This window comes from Crocodylus siamensis, chromosome 1 (genome assembly GCF_052110815.1).
Source record: "Crocodylus siamensis isolate JL-2025a chromosome 1, ASM5211081v1, whole genome shotgun sequence".
NCBI classification, from domain to species: Eukaryota; Metazoa; Chordata; order Crocodylia; family Crocodylidae; genus Crocodylus; species Crocodylus siamensis.
This window is the reverse complement of record NC_143395.1, coordinates 296,279,642-296,295,450: the sequence shown is the minus strand read 5'-3', so window position 1 is coordinate 296,295,450 and position 15,809 is coordinate 296,279,642. Positions and strand designations below refer to the sequence as shown.

General features: G+C 37.6%; 1 protein-coding gene across 2 annotated transcripts in view; it reads left to right on the top strand.

Moving 5' to 3' along the window:
• The window catches only part of MGAT4A (alpha-1,3-mannosyl-glycoprotein 4-beta-N-acetylglucosaminyltransferase A), a 167,217-nt gene that overhangs the window by 136,889 nt on the left and 14,519 nt on the right, over nt 1-15,809 (top strand). For both annotated transcript variants that reach the window (XM_090065136.1, XM_090065128.1), the window contains exons 13-14: nt 9,274-9,352; nt 13,920-13,986. In XM_090065136.1, the coding sequence (XP_089921262.1) occupies nt 9,274-9,352; nt 13,920-13,986 (146 nt within the window). The remainder of the gene's footprint in view (nt 1-9,273; nt 9,353-13,919; nt 13,987-15,809) is intronic.

Sequence of the window (15,809 nt, the reverse complement as noted above, 5' to 3'; positions counted from 1 at the left end):
ATTATAACAGTGATGAGTAAAGTGAAACAAACACTTGAGTTTTTTGGTTTAACAGTTCTTGTACTGAACTCTCCACAAGGAAAAGTTCCTTATCAAAAATGCTGAATACCCAGTAATAGTATGCTAAGATACAATTTTCCCTTCTGCAGCCACCAATGTACTTGTTCATGTATGCCTTTCTCCCTTTTAGTGCTGCAATTGCCAGTCTTTCTGGGTGTGTCTACATGTTCATTAATGCATTGTAGTTAAGGCACATTAAGTTTAGTACTTGTATAACCAAATACTAAATCAATGTGCATTAGTGCCGACGCACGCTTTATAGTGACGATAACTGTGCAGTAGCCTAATACTACTGCACAGTAGCATATTAGCATGGTTTTTGCCCTGGATGCTGCTGCACAGTAGAATTAGTATACTGCACAGTTAGCATGTCATGTAGACACACCCACTGGCAAGTAAATTGCATATCAGCATTTTGTGGTTTGTTTACAAAATATGTAATTCAATTCTAGATGACATGACCTTTAACATAGGTTATGTTTTAAAAATAAAAACCTTAAAATGTTATCCTTTTGAGTTATGTTAGAGTCAATAGTTGTCTACTGCTATTGATGTACATTGTCTGTTTTCGAAGTACACTTTTTATCATTAAAACTGATTGCCTTAAAAATAGCTTTGAACATTTGACCGTTTTATCCCTATAATCTTTGGGTCAAAGATGTGTAGAATTACAAAATTAAAAAGTAAATAAAGTGTACTTTCCTTTGTTCCTTTTAGTTGCCCTTTCCTAGGGAGATGTCGTACTTTTTGTTGTGTAGATCATTGGAATATGCACCCTACTTAATTTTGGTCGTGTTAGTTTTAATAGGAATCTTTAACAAGTCAATCTTGAAGAAAAGAGGAGATGACTGATTAATATGCTTCCTTTTTTAAAAATACATGCCACATTCAGATTGTACTTTATAGCTTTTCTAAGACGCAGCTTCATTTTAACAGTCTCCATTCAAAAAACCCAACCTTGATAGTACACTGAAATACTTAACTGGCAAAAATATGATAACACTAAAGCATTGTGAAAACAATAGTTATTAATAATGTCATTTTCAAAAAGCACAAATTAAGATCACTATTTGTTCTTTTCAAAATGTAGTTATACCAGTTTAAGTGTAATTTTTGTACCTAGCTTACCAGACTCAGGACAGAAAACTGTGAAACCCTAATTGTTATCTCCTCCCAGTTTGACTGTGAGTCATTAACGACTGGTCAAATCATTATGCTCAAAGAGTATAACATCACCCTCCCTCCCTCTCCCCACTCTGGCACAGTGTGGTGCAGGGGGAGCCCCCTGCTGCCAAATGCCACCAAAGCTACAGCTCTGTAAGCCAAACCCAAAGGATGTGTGGGCCACAGGTTGTTGACCCTTGGTTTAAAGGGTCTCCATTTCATGTTGGTGTTCTAGTTCCCTTTTAAATTGTTTTGTTCTCATGTTTTATAAAACATTCTTTTCTCCTACTGTAAGCTGCCCTGAGCCTTTGTTGGGAAGGATTTATAAATTGAATGGGTAAATGAATAAATAAACTTTTTCTTTTACGTGTTTTTTTCCATAGAACAGATGGACTGTGCAGGTTTTTAACTTCCTCTCTAGAATAGGGTATAGCCTTTTCCTGGGATCTTCTGAGCGTATATTAACCAACCACTGTGCCAGAATGTTAGCAATACCTTTGCCTCTCTTGCTTTTACATATGGTGTGTTACAGTGTTTCCGTGTAGTGCAAGGGTTTGGAGTGATGATTTGGGGAATTCCATGAGTGAATGGAACAGGGGATTGGACTCAGTGACCCTGAGGGCCTGTTCCAGGCCTAAGTTCCTGTAGTTTAAAATATGCTCTGTGACAACGAAAAGAGAAATTGTTTATCAGTTTCACTTATGACTAGACCACACCCATTAAGAAGAAAGCAGATAATAAAAATTGATTCTATTTCTAATTGCTGTTCCATGCACTATATAAAATGGCTAATTTTTTTTCTTACTGGAACTCGCTTGCCTTCTGGAAAGGAAAATACTCATGAAAAGAAAATACTAATGAAACTAGTAAATAAAAACAAGCATTAGAATGACTTACTGAACAAACAAGCTCATGATAAATTGGAATTGTTGTATTGCTTAGTTTCATCATCTGAACTACTTAAAAGATTCCCTATGTGGCAGAGACGATACAGTTACAAATTCTTTCTTCCTGGACTGTTATCTCAGTACAGTAGTAACTGGTCTGGCATTAATTAGCTGTTCTTCATTCACATTGCTATCCCTTGTCAATGTAGAAATACTCTGAAAAAGATGCAGTTCCGTTATTTCCTACTCTTGTTTTTTAGTGCTAGCCTGGAAACTAAATGCTTTATTTGTATAGGTTCATATACACTGCATCAGTTAAAATTACCATTATTCCTTCTCTAAATGTATTATATACACAGAGTGTCTGATAAAATTATACTGGTATTTTAATTTTAAAGGACTTATTTCAACATTTCAAACAATGTTTTTAGTTAATAGAAAAGTGTAAAAAGGTCCTTTGTGTAAAGTTAATTTTACAGTGTTTGTGATGTTTGTATATATTTGACCTTGGTTAATCCTTTTAATGTATATATAAAATTAATGCAATCTATATGAAAGGCAAGAAGAGGGGCACTTGGCCATTTGACATGTGTGAATTACATTCTAAACGATATAAGAATGCTTATAGCTAAAATAAAAGAATTCAGCCTATAGAAACAATAATACTTTTTTCTAATCCTACATAGATAGACTTTGGTATATCTAGGAGAATATTAATGTTTTTTCTTTTATTAGAAGAAGTTTGTTTTCACTGTCAGCTTCACCTTATAAGCCTTGCATAATCAATAGATGATAAAAATGGTATGATTAACGTGTGTGTGCTGGATTTTGCTACAAGCATGGATAAAAAACTGCTTTTAAAATGTTAGATATTAAAAGGGAAGTGTTGAAATAATAAATAGAGAATAAGGATGTTTACTTGGATGTATACAGCACTTCCCTTATCTGATTCTCAGGAAAACATTGCACATTTACAGACTTGAAAATTGTCTAAGGGTCCCTGTTTCTGATTTTAGTATCTTACATTATCAGCAGGGAACTAGGTTTACCATTGGCTGTGGGAAAATGTACATTTTCTCCTTTAAATGCAAAAAACGCAGGAAATGGCAGGTTTTCCTGAAGGCTGGCAAAGTTCCATCCTGCAAGGGGCTGCTTGGGGCTGGTGGGAGCAGGATGCAGGGGTCACCATACTCATGTGTGGGGTGGCAGGGAGCTGCAGGCCCTGGCCCTGGTCCTCTAGGCCTGGCAGCTGGGGGCCCCCTCTGGCAGGGCTGAGAAGGGCAGCGGACTGTGGATTGGGCGTGAGGGGCACCAGCAGGGCTGGGGAATGACGGGCTGTGGTTTGGGAGTGCGGGACTCTGGCAGGACCAGGAGGCTGTGGGTTGGGAATGAGGGGCAACAGCAAGGCTGAGGGGCTGTAGCATGAGCAGAGGCAAGACACTCAGATATCAGGACTGCTCAGGACCACAAAGCAGCAGGGGGAACAGCTACAACTGGATCCACATCCTGGTAAGTGAAGGGGACAGGGAAAGCTGATTTTTTTATGATAAAAAACCCCCCAAAATCAAATGCTAAAATATATAAGTATTTAGAATATATTTATTATAATGATTGAGGCACCGGTAGGCTTCCAAATTGCTTTACAATTGTAAATATATCAATAAAACATTGTGTTCAACTGATGCCTGTATATATTAAATTTCATTCTAATTGTTTCATTTTAATTGTTGAAAAACGCAGATTTGGGGGGTTTTAATTAGAGAATTTTCAAATATTTATTCAAGAATTTGGGATTTTAAACCAAAAACCAGGATCCCCGATCATCAGTCATGTCTAATGCACTTATTCATTAATATCTTTATTATTTTTATGCAATTTAACACATCAAAATGAGAATTGTAATGCTTTCTTCTTATATATTCACAGCTATTAGACTTGTGGTGGATTTCACTTGCACTTATTTGAGTAGATTTATTTCCCATTCAGTATTTCTGTTAATACTTTATCTAGCTTGCTGTCAATCGAATCAAATGAAACTTCCCAATTTTCTATTACACTCAAATTACAAAATACCAAAACTAAGGTTTCTAATCCAACCTTTCCTCTCTCTCTTTCATGTATGTCTTTTATAAGTATATACCATTTCTTAAATGTTGTCATTCTTTTTTACATTGTTAGATATCCATGTGTGGCATGTTTTACTACTGTGTACTTTGAATAAGGCAGACAGTGTCTACAAACAAAGAAAAATAGTTAGCCATATTAGTCTGAAGTCAGGCAAAAGGAAATGTAGAGTTGCATCTTACAGATTAATTCAGAGATGCATAAGGTTTCATAAGCAACATCTCAGTTATCAGATGCTATGGAGGGACTTCCAGAAAGCAGGTGTTCAAATAGAAAGTCCCAGACATACAAAGGACAAATAAGGGGGAAGGAAAGGAGGGGGAGTAGTTCTGAGTGGGGCAAAGGTGGGTTGAAGAGAAAAACAAAGCAGTAAAGACATAGGGAACATAGGAACTAATCAAGGTAGTGTAAACTAATAAGAAACTCCAGTCTCGGCTTAAACTATACTTAACTCAGTCCAGTCTGTGGGTGATTTCTTATTCTGGAATTTAACATTCAACTATATTTTAAAGTGTTGTTGCTTAAGAACATCTACTCTAAGGTCAACAATGGAATGTCCAGGTAGGTTAAAGTGTTCTGCCACAGACATGTGTGTTTCTGGACTCAATGTCAGATTGGTGTCTATTCATTCCTTTACATAGGGATTGTCCTGTCCCATGTGGACAGCAGAGGGGCACTGTAAACAAGGGCAAGTTTGATATTGGTAGAGGAGCAGGTGAATGAACCCCAGATGTTACAGTTCATTAATTCATTTTAGTTGGTCCAGTGATGATGTGGTCTTTGTTCATAATGGGGCACATCTGGCATCTAGGTCCATTGCAAGGCCTAGAACCTTGTTGAGAATAGGAGTTAGATAGTCTGTTGCTGGAGAGATGCCATTTGAGATTCCATTTTATAAAAATAACTTGATAATATATTTACCAAATGTAAATTAATGAAAACTACTTTTAATTGACAGCCTTACTTTAGAATGTCTTAAGTTTATATATACAAAATATTAAACTAAAACCTTCTTTCATAGCTATATCTTTTAAAGGGAACTAATTCAAGTTCAAGTTAACTACTCTTTTTGTTTACATATTGTAGTATAATATGATATTACAGTGTGGGTGTGCATTTATATTATATACTATGTAATTATATTTTATATATACACTCTTATGTATCCATGTGTGTATGTATCTACTGTGGGTGTGGGTGTTGTGGTGCCAGGCCAATTTGAGTAACTCCTTAAGGCTTAGCTGTTAAATTGATACCACCTAAGTCTCAGATACCCACCTACTAAGGCATTTTGTATATGTCCTGTTTCTGTCTAAACAGTAAGTAGACAGTACTCTGGCGTTTTCAATGATTTTAGTCCATAAGAATGATATCGCTCAAAAAAAACCCAACCATACTGGCAAAAGATCAAATTCTACAAATTGACTATGGATAAATTTAGATTGGACATTAGAAAGGTATTTCTAATTATCAGAGGCGAGTAATTTTGGAATGAAATGCATATTTCTAATGTTCACTTAAGTTGTCACTAGTCCAATGCCAAACTAACTCCTGGTCCAAAAATCACATCTACCTGCACTTCATTCAGTTCTTATGGCCAGAAAAATCTGCTGTAGCATGTTGCTTCTGAGGCTTTGTGATTATTCTCAACACAAGAGGAAGGCAAGTCAAAGTAATAAAGATAGCAACCTATCACCTCATGTAATAGTGGTTGAATTTGGGTCTCTTCTCAGTTTAATAAAGAAAATGATTTAAATATGAACAGTGTATATTTTTATGCTTAATTTTATTTTGAATGTGTATGTATTTCTTGATCATGTTAGTAGACCTGATCTGTCAAAGATATTAATAAACTACAGTTATAGAAACTATACATAAGGGGGTGTGTGTGTGTGTGTGCGCGCGCGCAGAGCTGACCGCAGGCGTGTGCGGGGCCTAGGGCATATCAGCCTGTGCAGGGCTGGGGGAGCAGCCAAAGTGTGAAGCCAGTGGTGTGTGGCAGCTGCATGAAGTGGTGGCACCCTTGGCATGTGCTAATGTCACTGTCTTTGGGGCCTGGGGCACTCACCCTGATTTACTCCCCCCCCCCCCAAGATTGCTCTGTGTGTAATATATGGATACACTATATTGTGGAAAGGACAATTCTGGATGGAAGGAAGCATGGTAGTACATTTAGACTAATCACTTCCATAAGTCATGTTGTCACGTGTGTGTTGCCCCAGTAGAGTGATAGCTTTGGAAATAAAGAAGTCACCTCCTAGTGTCAAAATATTAATAAAGCAGCAGGAAAGGTATTTTGCTGTGGTTGTAGTTTTTTCTTGGACAATTCTCACCAAGAGCTTGGTGACCACAGAATGTAGTTTTTTGGCCTTGTGAACTAGAAAGTGCTGAAGGAAAGCTCTACCCTTGCTTCTGGGTAAAGGTGTTTTGTGCCCTTGCATTTGTAGAGACTTTCCTTGGTGGAGGAAAATTAGAGTGAATTTGGTAAGGGAAGGGTCTATATCTCTGGTGTAACGGTGAAGCTGCAAGGGAGGTTTGAAGTGTTAAGCATGCATAAGGTAGCACAACTAGATATAAATATTTAGATAGAAACATGCTGTCTGGGATGCTTTGTTCTGAGTTTGGGTTGCTTATTCCTGAGACTGAGAGTTAAGACTTTTTCTTAAACATAAGAACATGTACATTCTCTTTTTTCCAAGCTGTCATAAAAGTTTGGAAAAGGGCTACTAGATTGGTTCTTCAGTCATTACTCAGGGAAAACTCCCTTTTAACCTCAGTAAGAAGGAACTGTGTGTAATAAGCTGTTTGTGCAACAACCTTTTTTTTTTTTTACGATAACATTGCCAAGATCTCTGAATGAGATTCTATTCTGATATTCACATTTGGTTCCCATTGAAGTTAATATATGCCATTAAATTCCCATGCCATTCTTAATTTAAATCAGCATCTGTCACTGAAGTGAATAGACTTTATATGCATGCATCTTCCTCTGAGAGGAGGCTTTGGCTCTGTCTCTTGAAGAGCCCTGATTGAGGAAACAATTTAAAGTGTTTTATTGTAGTATATCACCACAATGTTAAAGAATGTCCTTATTTGCAAAAATGCTTAAGTAGGTGTTCAGAGTTTAAGCATGTACTTTCTGGCCTGAGTAGAAATGATTTCCTGAATCAGGGCCAGAGAGTCCTGTTTCTCTTCCATTTCCTTTCAGTGATGATTTTTTATAAGAACATTGATTAGAGAAAATAAATACCTTTTTTTAGGTAAAGATAATGTAGATTAGTGGCAACTAGTTTTACTGAACAAAGACAGCATGGAGTATGCATCTTGGATGATGTCTTAATACTTGCAAATCAAGCTTTTTTTGTATTTTCAGTTAAGTGATAATGCTTTAACTAATTTTAACAACAGCTGGTGATGTATATAATGTGTTAGACGGTACATACTGTTACTTGAATTCTAGTTGAAGTAAGGGCTTCAATTGTAATGCATTTAAATTAATATGTAAAAATATGTGTAACATTTAAAGTAAATGTATTTAGATGGCATTTAGGGAGTAGTTTCACAAATGTTAACCTTAGGAAACTGGTCTTCATTATGTTAGTGAAATACATGGCCTTAAAACATTCCCAAGGATGGACACCACCGAGTGGTAAAATGCTGGTATTACTCATTCACAGTGTGCAAAAAAATGGTAAAATGAATATGAAGTTTTAAATCAACAGAAAGCAATTTACAGTTATTTAGGAGTTGTTATACTGGAACATATCACTGAATACCTCCAGAAGCACATTATGAGAAGTGTTTTCAGGATATTTCCTTATCCTTAGGTCTTGAAAGCTGAATTTTGAGCTGCTCTGCTATTTGACAACTTTAGTAATCTTCTAATGTCATTTTGACCAAAACAGTGCCTTCAGTCATACTGATACCTTTAATAAAGCGTTTCATTGAATTAAGTTAATTTGGATTTATGCCACTGTTGCAGGGGAATAATGACAGTATGCATATACATGTCATATGTCAGATGCATATTAATTTTTGCAGCATGTTTTTCAACAGAATAGAAACCAACATTCAGGTAATATCAGGAACCTCGGAGAGGTCAGAATTCCTCCATAACTCTGAATTAAATTCTTATTGGTTACTCCTAACATATATCATACAGATTTATTATTTTCATTGATGAAAACACTGTTTTAAAAAACAAAATGCAGTTAACAAATGAAACGAGAGATCAAACAGACTACACTCCTAGAAAAATAATAATTGTTAATAATATTTAATTAATGAGAATATTTGTCCATTGTTGCCCTAATGTAACTTCTTCTAAATTTATCAGTAATGTGCATTTCTTGTTCTTCATTACTCATGAGATCTCTCATGTTCAAGCTTGTTTTAAATGTGCCCATTATCAGGAGTCATAATATCTTTAAAATACAGGTTTCCTTCACTTTATGCTGTACATGTGTTCCTGGAAAATGATGCATAACTCTAATTCGCATAAAGGGAACCCACTTTACAATGTAACAAACAGGGATACATTCCCAGACCTCGACTGTAATGAAGAACAAGAAATGCACATTACTGATAAATTTAGAAGAAGTTATATTAGGGCAACAATGGACAAGTATGCTCATTAAATTAAATATTATTAACAATTATTTATTTTTCTAGGAGTGTAGTCTGTTTGATCTCTTGTTTCATTTGTTAATTGCATTTTGTTTTTTAAAATGGTGTTTTCATCAATGAAAATAATAAATCTGTAAATTAGAGAGCCCCTCTAATTAAAACGTCCCCTCTACCCTCAGAGCACATGTAAAAACACCCTTAGAAAACAAAACAAAACAAAACAAAACAAAAAACAACCAGTCAACCAATGTTTTTCACTGACGTAGCACATTCAGATACGGCAGTAAATGAAACTATACTTCATAGGGTCTCTACAGTTTACCCGGGATCATCTGCCAGTGTAACTTGTAATATTGATTCATGTTACTTATTTAGCCAACACTGGCTAATGTGCAGCATTTTTCCTTTATAGATACCTGTTTCATAGTGGCAATCCAGAGCATCCTGGCGATATATTGCTAAATACAACAGTGGAGGTTTTGCCTTTTAAGGTAAGAATGCATTAATTTCTCTCTTTTTCATCTTAAGCTAAAAACAAACACCTCAGTTTTAATTACATTATAAAATTTTGTAAACATGATTGCTACTTTTTTTTAAGCAAGTTACTGTGACTCAGTCATACTTGAATCATCCTGTGACTGCCTTTTCTCGAATGGACTTTATTCACAAAGAAGAGAGACTTTACCAAGCTCCCAATTAGCAAGTGTGAATGTGGAAAATAAATACGTGACTCTTCTCATCTTGTTCCACTGCTTTTTTCTTTGAGATTCAGATTTTAGAGGAAATGGCTTCACTCAGTTCCTGATTTTCATCTGGTGAGTGTTCCAGCACAAGGATAGATGCCAGTACAAATAAGACTTGATATTGAGGTCTGCATAGTCTAAAAGATTTTCTTGTCTACCTTCAACTTAAATTTTACCACATGATGACAAGGCTGTGAATGATCAAGTTTCAGCCTGAAGTGAGACTCTGCAGCTACTCTCTTGTCTACAGAAACTAGCTAGGTTTTTTTGTCACAAGATTTTCCATTGCAACAGCAAAGACAGGAATTCAAAACTTCAAATAAGGAGTTACTTCACTTGGGATTAAAATAATAACTTGAAATATGAATGTCTGCCTCATCGCAACTGATACGTATCTGATGCCAGTAATTTTGGCTTGAAAAACTACGCTTTGTGACTGAATCACCATATGCTGAACTTCCAAAGTGATGGTAGATGAGGGATCTTGCCAGTATTCATTTATACTTAGTTAATTCCTATCTGTTTTCCTACATATATCCCACATCAAGCCCCATAAGGCACTATTCCAGAAAAGGGAATAATCTGTTTATCTCTTTTTTCTCCTCTTTTTTCTTTTTTCTTCTAATGCGACTGGCCAAACTTGTCAGTTTCATACATAATTACAATGGAAATTTAAAAAAAAAGTGAATGGTCAAAAATCAAAAGTTATCTGAGGAGATAAATTATTCCACCCTAGAAATACCTCTCCAGCCAGATTCAAAATAGGTACAAATAAGTGTGAAAGAAGTGGCACCTGCATTTACCTCAACTTTGATTTAAGATCAGTAGTTTAACCTCTTTTTCAAGATGTGAAGTATTTCAAATGGAACAGGTAATGAGTATTGACAGTCAGACTGTATCTGCTTTGTCTTTTTCTCCAGATGTTTCACAGGTTATTGTTGATTATTCATAAACCAATATATTTTCCTCTTACACCCAGGAATACCATTCCTACAATGGAATTTCCCTCTTCTCTGATCTGCTTGTAAGGAGCCAATGTTGTTGCTGTTTGGTTGCAGCTGGTTCCCCCTACAGGAAAATGTTATTTCATTCTAGCAGATATTTAATTTAAAAGCATGATGGGATCTGAGGTATTTTATCTCAGATTGTAAAATTGTGTGTCCTTCCATGCCTGATAGTCAGCATCTGTCAGCAGGGTGTGTTATTTTGGGGATCTGAAATACAATTCTTCTGATCCCATTGCATACCCAGACCTTTAAACCCCATGCCATACAGACCAGTGCTAGTCTGCATGGCACAGCTGTAAAGGTTCCCATGCACTAGCAAGCTGCATTGCGGAGCCTGACACTAACCGCCTGGTGCATCTTTAAGATGTCAAATGTTCAAGGTAGTGTAATGCAAACCTGCCACAAAGTTGTTCCACATTTAAATGTGGATGGTTTGACATTTTTATTATGTGATAAAGCAGTTAAACATTTTCCAGATTATAGTTTATCATGTAATTGACAGGTTTGCCATCTTTATTGTTGATAAAGTAGTTGAATATGTGTCAGATTGTAATTTATTATGTAATTGACATGTCAATCACAGGATAAACATAACATCTGCCAGGGACTTCTGTCTTGTGGTGATAAAATCAGGAAGTTTCCATATTTCCTGCTTCTGAAAATACAGAGCATAGGAAAAAAAAGACTATTTAAAATTGCCAGTTTGGTACTGAATATCATACTCCATCATTGTTTCATGATAAGGCTTGGAGGTTTTGTTTCACTGGGCTTTGGATTAGTCTTGAATAACCTGTAGCAGCTATCCCTCCTCCATGCCCACACCTCTCCTCCCAAACTCTAGTTAGGGAGGGAAGATCCAAGGAGCAGTCTTCAACAAATGAATATGTCTTATGACAATCTGTCCTCTGGCTTTGCCCAGCTGTGAGACTTCTGCCTCTATACTCATGAGCAGTCTTTGCTCTCTCATCTGGTTCCAAGCTTGCCACCCATGGGAGCAGCTCTCAAGTTAATAAAATGTCCAGCTTCCCCAGGTGTCAGTGTAGGGATGTGGACCTCAGGAAGATAAAAGCTTCAGCTCTGCATTAGGCACATCTCCAACCCAGTGACATCAGCAACGAACAGGAGTGAGATAGCAGCAGGTTCAATTCTGATTAGGACTCCTGTATACCACAGCCAGGATTAGGGCTGAGACCAAATTCAGTGGCTGATGTAGGGCAGAGCCAACCAGCTGAATTTAACAAACATCCTTCAAGCTTCAGAATACCTGCAGGATATATAGGTTATTGGGTTTAGCGCAGTATACTCCAAAAATAATTCCTTAGTCTGTTTAGGAATAGAAAGAACAAACATTGTTAGGTTTCCTTTCCCCCATAAGTCAAACATTTTTTATTATTATTATTGTTGTTGTTATTGTTGTTATTAATCCCCAGAAAATCTCTAGAATGTAGCACATTTAAACTGGGCTCATCTGTTTCTGGATGTAATTACCAGATTATTGTTCAGACTCCTTTCTTCAGTTTAATTTGTCTGTGTCTATTAAAGTGAGATCATTGGCGTTCATCACTGCTGCATATACAGTATCCATAGTGGGGCCATGAAGAATGGCAGTACTTGCATTTTCCACATAAAATGGTTTTTCAGCTTAGCCAAAATGTACGCCAAAAGCTAAGTAGGAATTTCACAGAATCCAGGTGAGTGCTTTGCAAAAGCCTAAGCATCCAACATATAAACTCCAGCATAAATTAGATAAAATTAGATGACCATCAAGTATTAAGATCTACCTGGCAGAAATGAAAATGTATATAAAAAGTCATCCAGTCTGATTTCTCTTCATCAGCCAGCAACAGGAGTAATAAAGCATCCAAAACTGTATTTAATAAATGGCTCAGATCTTGCATTGAAGAAGCTTACAAAGTAGAGGCTCAATACCAACAGAAAAGTTAGTGTTTTACACCTAAATACTTTTTACTCTCTGAGCTGAGAAATTGCTTATCCTATCAAGAGATGTGCTAGGAATTAACCTAATTAGGCAGTTAAGCATTCATGATTCACTAGGGCTGCTTATACATGTGCTCAGAGTTGGGAGGAAGCTGTTTTAATTAGATTGGTTTCCAAAGAGCCACTCTAATTAAAATAGGTCACCGTCATATGCATTAAGCCTCCTCACCTCTTTTCAAAATGGCCATGGGACACTTTAAAACTCATTCAACAAGCTTTAGTTAAAGCACCCCTGTGGCCATTTTGAAATGCAGTGGGGGTTAAAACACGTGATGCTGAGGCGATGCTAGACCATTCTAATTAGAACATGAACCAGCACATCTATAGTCAGCCCAGAAGTGTAGCATAGGCCTTGGCCATATGTTCCTTGCCATATCCAGTACCCTTCCTCCAGTACTCTAATAATGCCTTAAAGTAGAAACGCTTCAGTTTGTAGAGCGTCTCATTTGTGACTTGCAAAAGGTTGGGGCTTGCCATTCATAAATAGTAAGTCTGGATAGGAGAGATACCAAGTGATTGTTGTCTCACTGTTCTGACTCGTCTCTTAGCTAAAAATGAGGAAATGTTGTAGGGTGACAGATGTTCTACTTAGCTCTGCATACAGGTTTACTCTGTGAAACTTGATTGTTGTTCCAACATTAAAAAATGAGCTGTTTCAGCCTTGGAAATAGTTTGTAGGCAGATATGCAATCCCACTGGAGTAATGATGAATAATGGTCTGCCCCGACTGTCTTAAAAAATAAGAAAACCTATAGTAGGCGTGTGATCTCTGATAGTCTTATGGACTCAAGCACAAATCAGCAGGTACACGATTTTTTAAAATATATATACTACAGGTAGATTATCTAGCATTTGGTCATTCTAGGGGAAAAGTCCTGCCAGCCACTTGCTGAAATGTGAGTGGGAAAGTGGCTTCCAAGTCTTTCTCTCCATGGTTGAGCTATGGTACTGAACTCAGGATTTACTATAGTGCATCTTTTATGCTATGGGCACCAGCATCTGCAGTATCTTTATTTCAGCCTTTGAGTAACTTATGTGAGGGTCTTTTGCCAAGTATGTCTTGTTTCCCATTTTGAAGCCAAATATAGTTTAGCTCCAGAGCAGTTGTACCTTTTTTTCTTCATTTTTCTGTCTTTTTTAAAATCTATTAATAGCTTCTCTTTGCTCATGGAAATAGACAAATCCAAAGTTTTTAAGGAAAGTTGCATTTTGAATATTGAACAAAGCGTCCATATTTTGTTCTAGCTTGCAAAATACTAAGTACATGGAAAATAAATGAGCTCATTTTATATTTTTGTCTTTTATTTTAGAATGAAGACTTTGTAGTAACCAAAGAAACCAAAGACAAACGCTTAGAGGACGGCTATTTTAGGATAGGTAAAACTCAATACTATACAACAGCAGTGTTTATTCTTCTAAATATATATAAACAGAGTTGTTTTATTACTGCAATATTTTAGGAAGATGTTATTAAAAAAAAAAAAAAAGCCTTTGTATGATCCTGATAATTTGCCTTGGATACATGATCATGTAGGCTCTATTTTTTACTGTTTGTTTAGTACATCAGTATTGGTTTGTTTTTGGTTATAGTGAAATCAACACTGATAAGTGTAAAAATCTTATTTCATTTCTGTATAACTGCCGCGCGGCATTCTCACATTTATGTGACCTTGTAGTCTTGGCTGTTAATCAAAATGAAAGCTTTGTAGTTTTCCACGCTTGTATCAAGCTACACATGCGCATTTTATAAGTTTCTTTTCTTATCTGTAAGTGTCATACCTGCAGAAACGAAACTTATGTAGAAAATCTACCTAGTAACTATTGTGTAAAAGAAACTATCCTATCCCTGTATGCTTAGCTTATATCATAGTTAGTGTCATAGAGGCAGTCCAACTAACATCTATAAAGAGGCAAAGAAGCAGGAAACAGCAGAGACGATGACTGGACAACCCTTCAGGATTGATCACCCTGTAAGCCGGTCCTCAGCCTCCCCGCCTGGGCGTATCCCAGCGAAAACCAAGGCCTCGAAAATCCGACAATCGACAGTGATTCACCGCGTTACAATTTTATTATTTTTCATCCTGTTCATGAGCTGTTGAGCAGCCCTAGGACTAACTAGTGGGCAGCCGCACCTATCATTGGACTAGTTCCAGTGGTGGAAAGCAAGGGCTTACTAGTGAACCCTGTGGGCCAACAGGCCCCCTTTGTATCCGGCATACTGTAACTGAAGAAACATCGGAGACTCTACCTCTCGACCGCCTCTCTTCGTAGCTTAGACAGCATATCTACGCTTCTGTACTTATATTTACCGCAACTTCGTTCCAGCCGGTCTCCCCTCTTATTCGTAAGAGGGTGAGGCCAGGTGAGTGAATAAAACAAATTTTTACTTCCCTTTATATCTACTCCGTAATAACTTCTACTACTAACATCCCATCTCAATGAGCTGTTGACCAGTTCTGGGACTTAAGGAGTCGGCAGCCGCACCCATCATTGAACTAGTTCCAGTGGTGGAAAGCAAGGGCTTACTCCGGAACCCCGTGAACCAACAGACATCTTACAGACTTATTACAGAAAGCTAATAACTTACTGTAAGTCGTCTACTTGCGCCAGCTCAGCGAATCTTGAAGGTGGTTATAAAGCTACCTCCAATCCCACCCCACAAGCCGCACACTCGTACAGCTCCGTAAAGCCCGCGGCTCCCCAAGCAGTGCCAGAACCGCTAGCCCGGCATTCCACCACATGGCGTCACGAACAGGATCCCAAGTAGACGACCAGGCCATGCTAGTCTGCATGTGTCCATGGCGACTGGGACACCGTTCACCCCCACAGACCTCTGATGATCTCTGGAATCATCTTGCCTACCATGCGGCAGGCAATAGCGACCCCAAAACACACATCTCCAGTCGCATTTGGGTGAACGGGCCAGAAAGTAAAATCTGGACATGCTCGCTAGCTGCTGCTGCCCTGGGGTGTGTAATGGCCGCTCCCAAAGTTATGTTTTCCCCAGTAAATGCAGGGGGAAATGGAGCCCTTGCAGGTGTTCTTCCTTCTAAAGGAGATGCGTCGCCGGCCAGCGACGAACAAGCCTCCATCTTGGGGCTCCTTCATAATGCCATAGGAAGACACCCCTCCAGCCAAATCAATCCCCACCAAATACCTGAAACCGGAAAAGCCTATGATAGTCTAGTCCGCTGTCGCCG